Source organism: Taudactylus pleione, unplaced genomic scaffold (genome assembly GCF_031769625.1).
Source record: "Taudactylus pleione unplaced genomic scaffold, aTauple2 ptg001248l, whole genome shotgun sequence".
NCBI classification, from domain to species: Eukaryota; Metazoa; Chordata; class Amphibia; order Anura; family Myobatrachidae; genus Taudactylus; species Taudactylus pleione.
The window spans coordinates 567,393-579,855 of NW_028285648.1; the positions used below are offsets into that span (position 1 = coordinate 567,393).

A 12,463-nucleotide genomic window follows, 5' to 3' on the forward strand; every position below is an offset into this window, starting at 1 on the left:
CTGCGCACGTAGCACAGGTGGCAGACATTTTGGCGGAGTCCATCTTTACCGTTGAAGCGTATACATCTGATCCCACGCAAAATGTCTCCTGGGATGGAGACAAAGCAGGAAGTAAGCACGCTTTTGCTGCGGGTGAGCTCTAGCGGGTGACCCTGCCAGATAGATCAGAGTTCACCTACCGGATCTGGCATTTATTGCTTCCAGGATTATTTTGCCTCCACAAATATGTCTGCCAGGATTTACATCCAGAGTGACTGGAGTCAGAGCCTGAGGTGAGGAGCCTGGGACAGTCATCATGGCAAATATTATTATTAGAGACTGATCTGTGTGTGTGTATGAGAGGGGACACTGTGGGTCTTAGTTACCACCTGCCTCATGTGACTTTTAATTCATTTCTTTTGTATTGGTCCAAATGTATTCTGTAATAATTCTGTCAGTTAGGGGAAATAACCTAACAATTTCTCAATTTCTCACCAAGGATCTGTGTGGAGTTTGTATGTTCTCCATGTGTTTGCGTATGTTTCTCCTGGTTGCTCTAGTTTCCTCCTACACTAAGTTAATTGGCTCTTGACCACAACAATGAACCTGTATATGCCCATGTAATAGGGACTATAGGTTATAAGGGGGTCTATGTACTAAGCCTTGGATGGAGATAAAGTACCAACCAATCAGCTCCTAACTGCCGTGTCACAGGCTGTGTTTGAAAACTGACAGGAGCTGATTGGCTGGTACTTTATCTCCTTTCACTTTATCTCCATCCACGGCTTAGTAAATAGACGCCTGAGCTCCGCTGGGGCAGGGACTGATGGGAGTGACTGAAATATCCTCTATTAAACGAGCTGCGTAATATAAATATATATATAAATAAAATAAATATATATAAATAACTGATAAATAGGCAGCAGCTGGTGTCTCGCCTTCCGTGTAAATATACGGGTGACTCGGACATTAGCAGCCTCATCACAATTATTATGTAGGTATGCTGGGTATAGGTGCTTATGACAAAGCTTATAACCAGGTATAACTTGTTTATTTGCAGCGTCATATATTGTCCCCCAAAAAAATATTGCACTATTTGATTTAATAATATTTTCTCTTGTGTGCTCCAGAGCAATTGGATCACCAGGAGTGTATTGGTAAACACAACAGGTCACACGCTTTGTGGTTTTTGTTTACAACCCCACCGTATCCCGCGGTGCAGGTCTTATCATAGCGCTAGCACACAATGGGTTACATTCCCAAATTTCATATGTCTTTAAAATCATTCGATCTTCAGGTCACACTTCGGGGGGGGGGGGGGGGGGTAATGTACGGAGTACTATGCATGGAGAGGTTAGTGTGACCCGGTACTTGCATGGATAGCTGGTTGGAGTATTCATATTTAATGTCTGCATATACTCCGGCCTTCTCCATATCACACCCAGCAGCCTGTACATAATCCGATGCTCTTCCTATAAAATAATGTCCTAAAATCAGATCACCACAGAAGAGCAGTCGTGCACCTTCTACATTGTGGCTGGAAAACTAAAGGCTGGTTGTATAATATTAACCCTGTCGCTTTCCCATATGTCACTGGAGTTGTGACAGGCTCCCCCCCCCCCCTACATAATGGAGTCCGTCCGCCAACAGCTTCTGTCTGTACGTGTGGCTGTGTGTCCACTGTATGTCACCTTGTCATCTGAAGCCTCTCTGCTTTTCAGGAAGGCTGAAGGAGAGGCCTGGATCTCGTGCAAGATTGCAGGTAACATGTCCTGTGCCTTGTGGAAAGGCCTCTAACAAAGGACCCCGGTGACCCTCACCAGACAGTGGGAGACACAGAGTCATCTCTGACCTGCCAAACTCTTCAATGCCTGCAACACTTTTAGTCTTTGTCTTGATATCTATGTACAGGTTGAGTCTCCCATATCCAAAATGCTCGGGACCAGAGGTATTTTGGATATCGGAATATTCCGTATTTTGGATTATGTGCATACCATAATGATATATCTTGGGAATAGGACCCAAATCTAAACACAGAATGTATTTATGTTACATATACACCTTATACACAAAGCCTGCAGGTAATTTTATACAATATTTTCAAGAATTTTGTGCCTCAAACAAAGTTTGTGTACATACATGAAATTCATTTGTTTCATATACACCTTATACACACAGCCTGAAGGTGATTTTATACAATATTTTTTATAATTTTGTGCTTTAAACAAGGTTTGAGTCCATTGAACCATCAAGCCATGTTTAAAAAATTCCGTATTTCAGAATATTTGGATATGGGAGACCCAACCTGTGTCATATAATGGGATCTCAAGGGTTTGTTTAGATATATATTGGCAGGATGGGTGGTAACAGGATGGGCAAATACTTATTGTAATCACTGATGGTCTGTGTTTATTTGTAATTGACGTTACAGAGTATTTATTCGTGATCAGTGCTAAGAATCCCAAAACAAATCCGGGGTTAATTTCATGATGTAATACATTTAAAAACGGAAAAATGCTAAAGTGGGTGAATCCTCCCTATAACCTCTGTATATCGTCTGTAACACCGCCCCGGTGTTGTGGTATTTCTTGCTTCACCTCCTCCCGACTCCAGGATTCCTCCCGCGCTGCTCCCATCCTCTGGACCCAGCCTCCCTGCCTTCAAATGTGCCCTCATATTCCTCTCTTTAGCCAAGAGTAACACCCCTCCTCCTATTGGCCTCTACAGTGCCCAACCCTGCTCCCCACTCCCCATTTGTGTCCACCTACAGCCCCTCTAGAATGTAAGCTCTTGCGAGCAGGGCCCTGTCTACAGATTGTATTAGGTATATCTGCAGATTGCGCTCATAACTCCGGCTGTAGACCTTTGTACCTTGTACAGTGCACAGAGCTATGGAAGCCTTTTGGCGTAACAGATAATATTAATACTATTACTAATAAATAACCGATAATAATATTATTACCTGAGCTCAGTTGATTACGTCTTCCCACATGCACTGTACTGATCGTGGCTTATATTTCGCAGGTAAACCCACAATCTATGGGAGCCTGAAGTGTGACGGAATTAGTCCAAATGGGATTCCTCAGATTACATCCACAGAAGAGTTTAGCGTTGGTGACATTACAAAGGTATGGTAACCATAGCATGGGCTCCCCGATTGCGCTATAAACTGCGATATCCAGTTTTCCAGTCAGCATCTTCCAGCTGTAAATAATCCGTTAGTATAGTGTAAATTATTTTATTGTTGGCTGCACTGCCCGATACGTCACAGGTTGTATTACGGTGACCCAGTGTATGCCCAGCATTAGAGCGATCCTGACATACACTGTAATAGTAGTAGGTGACCAATGACTGTACCTTCTATGTGTTTTGCAGAAGAGTCTCCTGATCGCCTGCCCTGCGGAGAACGTGACCGGCAGATTTCTGGCTCCTTATACCAGCTTCTCCAGGATCCATCAGAAAAGTGTAAGGGATTTTTCTTAGTTTTTTTTCTTGTTTTCTTATAAAACTAGATCATTGGTGAGGAGCAGAGTGACATTTTTTTTTCTACAGACGTCAAAGCCTCAGTTCTTTTATGCAAATGATTCTTCGCTGTGACTGGTTCTCTGAGTTAGGGTTCTCCATTTATCTGTAATAAACTGCACAATGCGCTAATCTGGTCACATCAGAGCCGCGTTCCATCCTTGACACCCAGCGGTCGGTGACCAGCAGCTTCTCCCATGGGTCATCATTGCCGGCATCTGTAATTTGGGGTTGTAGTATTGATGGGAAGAAAAAGTCAAGGGCCCCCGAGCGTTCTGTCATTTTACCCCTCACTCTGGTCACTGTACTCCTGATGGGGCAACAATTGCAGAGTGTGTGGGGGCCAGGAAAAGATTGATGAGCCTGAATATGACCAGGAGCTGGGCAGATGACGCCTTACGTGTATTGCATATGTGTACATATATGTATGTATGTAAGGAGTGTATACAAGACACAGTGGCCTGTTTTGGAATCAGACACTCCTGCGCCCAGTCTCCGCGGCAGCCTGCTTACTGCCTTTATGCTGACGCTGTCCGCACTTCCGTTACCCCTCAGTGTGCGTTTCCGCGATGCAGCGCGTGTGTAGTTGGCCGATCGGCAGGACCCGTCCACTAAATCCGCCCCGGTGCTTTGTCTGTGAGGCCAGAATGAAAGCCGCTGCGTGCGTTTCATTTACATGATTCAACAGACCGGTCGGATGAAGCTGTGCTGCTCGTGTCTGCGCTATAGTTGCCGCTATTAACCTGTGCTCGGCCTAACTGACGCAACCTGCAGGTGCTGCGGGAAACACTTTACCGTGTGTTGCCGCTGTCAGTGCAGTGTTCCGGTGTATTTATATACAACTGTATTGTACCTTATTTAAAGTAGAGAGTAAGGAAGAGATGGCTCGCCTCCTTCATCGGGGTCCGAGCGGTGATTGGGCTGATTCTCACGCTCCTAAATTATGGGGGTGGGAGATTCTGCGGGGGGGAGAAAGCATTGTTGGGAGCCCCACAGATAACATGACCCTGACACGAGGGAGTGTGTGAGAGGAGACCAGCTGCTGTAACCCGATCGCACATGCAGGCACTGGAGAGCCAGACCTCTGTCCTGTAGCATCGGAGAGACTCCCAATGATTAGGATGCTGTCTGGGTCTATTGGAGGAAAATACCAGAGTCAGACCTGGCTGTGACTGCAGTAACTGCAGGTCTGCATCCCCGAGAGATCCCGGCCAGCCTCATGGAGACCGTTTTGGCTTAGAGCTGGCATTAGACTCTGACAGTCGGTGAGTTGGCCAAGCAGCGCCAGTGGGATCGGTCAGACTGTAAGTTGCTGACATCCACAAAGCTCAGAACAATCTGTAGAACCCGATGGCGGCGGCGGCGGCAGAGCCCATCCTGTCACACCGACCAATATGATGTCTTTCACAGGATTTATTGCCATGTTCTAATAAGTTCGAGGATGGGCACGTATGTTCTAGGCTCTCTACATGTAAATACCTCTAATGCGGTCACCCCTGGTTTACCATAGACCTGTATCCCTTGCGCCATCGCAGGTCACGTGCCTGGACGTCTCTAGTGGAGGTGGTCTCGGGGTCTCCACCAGCACAGATGGGTCTATGAAAATCTGGCAGACCAGTAATGGAGAGACGAGAGTGAGCAATATAGAGATAACGTTGTCGTTGTCATTGGGGCTGTCGCTGGGTATCTGCTGTAGCCAAGGCACTGAATTTGGGGCTCTTTCTCTCCCCTCAGAGAGTTTTGGAAGGTCACATCTATGACGTCAATTGCTGCATGTTCTTCCCATCCGGTATGGTGGTGTTAAGCGGCGGGATGGATGCCCAGGTGAAGGTCTGGTCTGTAGAAGACGCCAGCTGTCCAGTCACATTTAAAGGACATAAGGGAGGTTCGTTAATGACAGACGCTTCTAACCTGATCTGTGTCCTAATAATTGTATAGGTTTGTCTTCTAATATATTATACTAGTAAGAAACCTGGGTCACCTTACATTTCAGTCTGCCGTCTACTCTACCCCCCCGCGCGCATTCTGTCCTGCTCTGCCCTCGCTATCTCGCTCTGTCCTGCTCCGCCCCCCCCCCCCCCCCCCCCATCCCGCTGACCCGCTCTGACGGAACAGACTTTAGCGGATTATTCTATCTTTTCTGGATATTACCCTATAATTAAAGTCACTGACCCATATAAAGTAGCTAAAATATAATGTTTTTTTTTTTTTGTTCTGTACACCTGGTATAACGCCCCTGTAATAATATAAATATTTGCAAAATAACATTGTAATGGGTGAGTGGCAGATACATGACACCATATATAATAGTGTAGCCTCAGCGTTAGGGACTGCTGTGTACTGAGAGATTGTGCTACAGTCTGTTTGGCAGCAGGAAGCTCTATACGTTACCTGCACAATACTATAGAGCAGCTGATATTGGGCTAAGTGAAAACTCTGTGGCACCAATATGACCGAGAGGCCAGTTAGTTACTGTGTTGAAGTTGACAGAACATCTTCCGGCCTCTCTTCCCTGCTCTCAGTGGTGCCAGAGGCAGCTGGGTTATCTGCTGACCCAATATGTTCCTGACCATGTGCCCACTCTGTTCTCTAACAAACCTCACGTCGCTGGTTCCTGGAGGACTGTGCTGGTTCCTTGTGACTGGACGGGGCCGCATTCTCATGGGCAGCGCACAGAACGGCCGCCTCACATCGCATGAGCGCGTTTGATAAAACTGCCTGTAAGTTGCGGTGTCATTGAAGTATCTGCTCCTCAGGTATCCTGGACCTGGCAGTGGTGGATCGCGGGAGGAATGTCGTGTCCTGCTCCCGGGACGGCACAGCCAGATTATGGGACTGCGGCAGATCCGCATGCCTGGCCGTGGTGGCGGACTGCGGCGTCCCTATTAATGGATTGTCTCTAGGAATGGCTGATAATACAGTTAATTTGGGAACACCAGAGACTACCCCAAGTAAGTAATATGGTTATTTCTTCTTCTTCAGGGTCCATAGGGCTCCACAGGGGAGATTTTGTGGCTATTCTAGTTTGCTCTGACTTTGCAGGTAATACGTCTGATGTTTCTGTATAAGGAGAAATAGCACCTCCTAGTGGGATGTCAAAGGTACTACATTGCTGTTCATTTTTACATTTGCCAAGAGAGATCTGCTGTGCGATGTACATTATATTTTACATAACGTCTGAATCCCATTCAGTCCTGAGGCGCAATTTATACCGTCCAAAGTACAGAGGTAGAATACTGGCCTAAGAGTCCTCTGGTCGTTTTGTGCCCAACCATATGGGCAGGAAGTATTAATACCCCCGAAACTGTCTGCCTCACTGCTTGTACCCTCTTACTCCAATATTGAAATCCCACAGCTTTGTTAGGACGGCCAGAAATTGTACAGAGCACATACCGCCATTGTCTTCTCAGGTAGCCTCTGCCGCAATAAATCTTCACTTCTACATATAGTAATGAGAAAATGTAAGTGCCATATGTAGTTGAAACTGTCTACCAGCCACCCTCCGAAAGACCGGCCCTGGCAGAATAACAGGACAGCTCTTAGCAGAGGGTGATTATTTTTCACCACAAAAGCTACAAGATAAATACATAACCTCCCCCCCACACACACGAGGTGACTTTGTTCCACGCTGTTATCCAGCTAACGCCTCCTGGCTGTGTACATTACAGGTGACCGGGAAATCGGGACAGAGGGGAGGTTGTTGCTGCTGGCACGAGAGGATAAGAAGCTGGAGGGAGTCAGTCTGCAGAGCCGCCAGTCTGTGAGTGCAGGTTATGTGACCCCCCCCCCCCAATGCTGAGAGCGCAGAATGGGGGCTGGTGTCCAATTTATTCCATCAACTCTATGGCCTGAGTTCCATTAGACCGTGGGTGAAAAACCTGCAGCTGTGACTTGTTCCTATTCCATTAGTAATTTGCATTAGGTTAATGCGGGTCTCAATGGGAGTTAATGGGGATTTTAGTGCGCTGCCCCTGAGTAAGCGAAAAGTCGTGGGAATATTTACGGTAAAAATATTGGGACAACGCGCAGAACCTCTGGTGCACCCCCAGTAAATCATCAGCACTTGGAGGCATATAAATAGCATAATTGGCCAGTAATATAATAGTTATAGTATGTAGGACATGACCCAAATAATCTAGAGCCATTCATTTGGTGAAATCCGCTTACTTACTATTATTTTTCCGCTGTTAATAAAAAGGTAAAAATCTGCAATTTGACACCTATTAAGAAGCTTGAAAACTTTACTTATGGCCACTAATAGTCTTCTGTAATGTTTATCCAAAGTTATATGCCTCTTTTCTGGGTGCAGGGTGATTTCCCCTGTTTTTCATGCACTTCCCCAGGTCACACTGTAGAATCACCCCCCCCCCTCTCCTGGGCCCGAGGCGGATGGCTCCCCCCTCTCCTGGGCCCGAGGCGGATGGCTCCCCCCTCTCCTGGGCCCGAGGCGGATGGCTCCCCCCCTCTCCTGGGCCCGAGGCGGATGGCTCCCCCCTCTCCTGGGCCCGAGGCGGATGGCTCCCCCCTCTCCTGGGCCCGAGGCGGATGGCTCCCCCCTCTCCTGGGCCCGAGGCGGATGGCTCCCCCCTCTCCTGGGCCCGAGGCGGATGGCTCCCCCCTCTCCTGGGCCCGAGGCGGATGGCTCCCCCCTCTCCTGGGCCCGAGGCGGATGGCTCTCCCCCCTCCCCTGGGCCGAGGCGAATGGCTCTCCCCCCTCCCCTGGGCCGGACGGTCTCGCTCATCTCTCAACCTCTCCCTTTTCAGGTTTTTGCCTTTGATGGATCCGATGCCTTTAACTGCTGCACTTTCCTCTCCAGTCTGAGCGTCCTGGGAGGGTGTCAGGACGGCAGCATCTACCAGCTGGATATCAGAAACACAAAGTGAGATCGCGCACAGACATCCCCTGACCTTAAGTAGAAATGATACAGCCCACATAACGTGATTGATTACAGATAACTGCAGCCACATCAGCTGAGTGTGAGACGTTTCTGTAGCGGAGATTTATGGATACGTATTGGATCCTGTCCGGACCGTGCGCTGTGTGGTTGTGCGATCAGTCACTGTCACCTTTCTGTTCTCAGGGTCCCTGTACAGACCATGTGCAAGTCTGGAGCTCCTGTGTTATCCCTGATGCCTTTCAGAGAAGGTTTCATCGCCAGCCAAGGTATGGCTCCCGGGCTATGGGGCTACCGTCAGGTCTGCTGGGCACTGTTAGAAAACTTGATAATTGCTATAGAATATTGTTGTGGTTTCCCCCCCCAGCCCTGAAAGGATGGTGCTTAAAATGCTTTCAGAATGTTCATAAATGACTGACTGACCAACCATTGCACGGAACTGCAACAAGTCAACATTTGCTGCATTAAATAATTCATCTACCTTTCCAACAGTACAAATAGTGTTATGCTGGGGTTCTGTTTAATGCCCATGGATCGGTAAAGGATTTGTACATTATTGATGCTGCTATTGAATGCACTTTAGTGGCAGAAGCAGGTATCCTCTCCCACCAGCCCCAGACTCAGCAGTGACCATCCCTCTATTAGATACAGCTCCCAGCCTCTGCGGCTGTAATGCACAGCACTGAGGTACGCTTAGGCCAAAGCTGAGATTCTGCCGACATCCGAAATCCAGCTGACAGTATAACAGAGTAAAGGGTCTGTAGTCCAGCTCTGGGCGCAGTGAGAACGATGCATTCTGTAAGATCTAAAGTGCAGGCTGCTGTAATATGCTCAGATTGTTCATCTATAACAATTTGGGAAATGACATTCCTGGGAGTGTTTGTTCATCCATGGTTAAGAGTTTTTAATTTAGCGCAGGAAGTCCATAGTGTCGGATTCAATGAAGCGTGGTAGCTACTGCTGCCGATAAACGTGCAGCGTCTGCAGTTTCTATGTAGCTGAATCTGCCCCATGAGGGAGCCTGCAGAAAGTACATAGGTTATATAATGACACCACAGAGGGCCTCTTGTCTTCCTAGAAAACCAGGGGCTGAAATAATTCTTCCCACCTCTCTTGTTGCATTGTTATTCAGTGGGGAGATCACTGTATTGTGACCCTTTTTTTTTTTTTTTTTTTCTTTGTCAATAGTCCTACAAACATACAGTATGTTACCAACCCACTGCTGCTATGTTCTCTCTCCTAGCTGACGGGACCTGCTTTATCGTCCAACAAGACTCTAATCACCTGTTGGAGCTCACTGAGCCGGACTGCGATCCTGTCTATAAGGTAAGAGACCTGTTGCGCAATTGTCCTGGTTTTTGTTGTGTGTTGGCCCCCAAAGTAACCTGTAAATTTTATAATAATCCAGAGGGGTTGATCAGAATGATTTCTCGCCATGTTGGTCAGAAGATGACGGTTATTAGTCTAATGTACGTGTGGTCATCGTCCAACGCTACTGAGCAGCTATAGAAGAGATCCCGTCCTGCATCTGAGACCAAAGCAGTTTCTGATCCCGTCACCTGGTGTTTTTATTGCAGTATCCCCCCCATTATAGTGTTCCCGGGTCTCCCAATGTTTAGGCTGCGTGGCGGATTATGTCTCTTGTCACTCGGTGTATACTGGTCACATTCATACATCTGGTAATGGAGCACTCGGTGTATACTGGTCACATTCATACATCTGGTGATGGAGCACTCGGTGTATACTGGTCACATTCATACATCTGGTAATGGAGCACTCGGTGTATACTGGTCACATTCATACATCTGGTGATGGAGCACTCGGTGTATACTGGTCACATTCATACATCTGGTGATGGAGCACTCGGTGTATACTGGTCACATTCATACATCTGGTGATGGAGCACTCGGTGTATACTGGTCACATTCATACATCTGGTGATGGAGCACTCGGTGTATACTGGTCACATTCATACATCTGGTGATGGAGCACTCGGTGTATACTGGTCACATTCATACATCTGGTGATGGAGCACTCGGTGTATACTGGTCACATTCATACATCTGGTGATGGAGCACTCGGTGTATACTGGTCACATTCATACATCTGGTGATGGAGCACTCGTTGGTACGAGACTTTTAGGGGGAAATCCAATTCTGCACATAGGGATGTCTAGATGCACACATTGTTTAATACGGTAGGCAATCCTCACTCACATTCCTGCGCATCTCTTTGGGGGGTTGGGTATGAAATCCTGGCGGCATGTTCACGCCGGAGGCCCGAACATGCATAATCCCGACGGAGTTGGTAAATCCCCTAACCCTCCCTTGGTGCCTAACCCTAAAACTCCCAGGGTAGTGCCTAACTCTAAGTGCCCACTGGGGGTGCCTAAACCTAACCCTGTCCTCGCTTAGCTTCGTTCTGGAAGCCGTGATGTCGGGATTCCATCGTCGGGCTAAAGATAGGCATCTGGATTTAGACGCCTATCTTTAGTCCCGTGTCAGGATATAGATGGCGGGATTCCGACGGACGGCTTCCCGTCCGTCAGTATATTGACGGTATCCCCTCTTTGGGATACAAGGAAAATTCCTGCAAAGATATTGGCTGTGAAGTGCTGTCTGTGCACATCACATAGAATTTAATGCTCCCCAATCAAGGCTTTGATTTGGAAGCCCTTTGGAACATCAGTAAAGATCGCTGACTTATTGCAGGCTTTATTGGAATTGCCATTTCTAAGATTGTTGGTGCTCAATTTTGAATTTGGGTGGAATAGAATAACCTTTAACTAGTCAGATTATTGAAATGTTAAGTTTTCATAAATTTCATTTGAAAACAAATTCAAAAAAGAAATAAATACAAATTAAATTGTTTTCTGCTTTTTTTTTTTGTATTTCCATTAATATCACTTTAGAGAGCAGATGTTATGGATCTCTCCAGTGGCGCCCGCTAAGCTCTTATGAGTTTTTACGGACGCAGGTGTATGTGCATTGGTGCCTCATTTTGGGCTTTCATTCCCAGTACAAGAGCAGAGGAAGACCCCCTCCCCTCCCCCCGGGAATGGTTACCAAACACTCATTGCCCAGCAATGGCTAGTTACAGTATATCTGAGCGATTTGTCGCTTTTCTAAGAGTTGGACGCGCTGTTCATTCATTGATGTGTTCTACCTCCAGGTCGCGTTCTCCGAGAAGCTGGTGTACACGTGCTGCCGGGACGGGATTATCCGCAAGTATCAGCTGGCGGATCTGTGAATTTTGCGGCTTCATTCATCTTGGCACCCGGATCTCATTACGGGATACTTTTGATAAAAGCTTTAATGATCCAGTGGATCTGAAAACGAAAAACATAATAATTAACAGCAGTTTGTCAGACGTGATGGGTGCAGTAAGACCCCCATGCGGCACTCTATTCTCAGAGCCGCTTATATAGTGACATTCAGTATGGAGCTGAGACACCTACAAGCTAATGATCGACTCTAGTTATCGTGTGTGGATTGCAGAGTATCAATATGCCGCTAATCTGGGAACCGCAATGCTGGGACTGTCCTGATTTGTCTGCTGGAACCGAGAAACAATGAAAATGGGGACTGCTGGTATCTGTTGTACAAAATTATAAATAAATTCCCTTTTTTTTTTTCCTAGCATTTAATGTTCTATGAATTTAACCCCCAAAATTTTTCAAAACATTTATTTAATTTGCCAGCATTCAATAAACACATTTTCTACTATTGTGTGATTATTTATTGCTCAGAGTTTTTGAAACTTACATTAAGAAATGTTTTTGTGAAGAACAAATGGTATTCAACCACAATCCCACAACAATCGTTTGCCTTTTGTATTTCATTAAAATAATATTTATTTTTATTGCTTTATGCTTTTTTTTTAAATTTTTTTTTAATATTAAATCTATGTTTTTACTTTTTGAATTCTTGATATCTTTATCCAATGTTATCCCCGTGAGCCATTGGCCTGCAGTAACTGATTATAATGGGAGTACGGTTCCCTGCCCTTCTCCCCTCATGGCATGCAGAGAAAGCATTGGCCTGCGCTGATTATAATGGGAGTACGGT

General features: G+C 46.5%; 1 protein-coding gene across 2 annotated transcripts; it reads left to right on the plus strand.

The window, feature by feature from the left end:
• Positions 1-184: 184 nt before the first annotated feature.
• On the plus strand, positions 185-12,160 carry PAAF1 (proteasomal ATPase associated factor 1). 2 transcript variants are annotated; one of them, XM_088462459.1, is made up of 12 exons: positions 185-272; positions 1,701-1,741; positions 3,004-3,107; positions 3,355-3,444; positions 5,037-5,135; positions 5,236-5,386; positions 6,258-6,452; positions 7,170-7,261; positions 8,266-8,381; positions 8,583-8,665; positions 9,640-9,722; positions 11,568-12,154. In XM_088462459.1, the coding sequence occupies exons 1-12, from the start codon at positions 226-228 to the stop codon at positions 11,643-11,645; spliced, it is 1,179 nt and encodes a 392-aa protein (XP_088318585.1). In that variant the 5' UTR covers positions 185-225; the 3' UTR covers positions 11,646-12,154. The 2 variants fall into 2 exon arrangements, with proteins under 2 accessions (XP_088318585.1, XP_088318586.1); XM_088462460.1 differs by lacking the exon at positions 5,037-5,135 and having other exon boundaries at positions 11,568-12,160.
• The last annotated feature ends 303 nt before the right edge of the window (positions 12,161-12,463 follow it).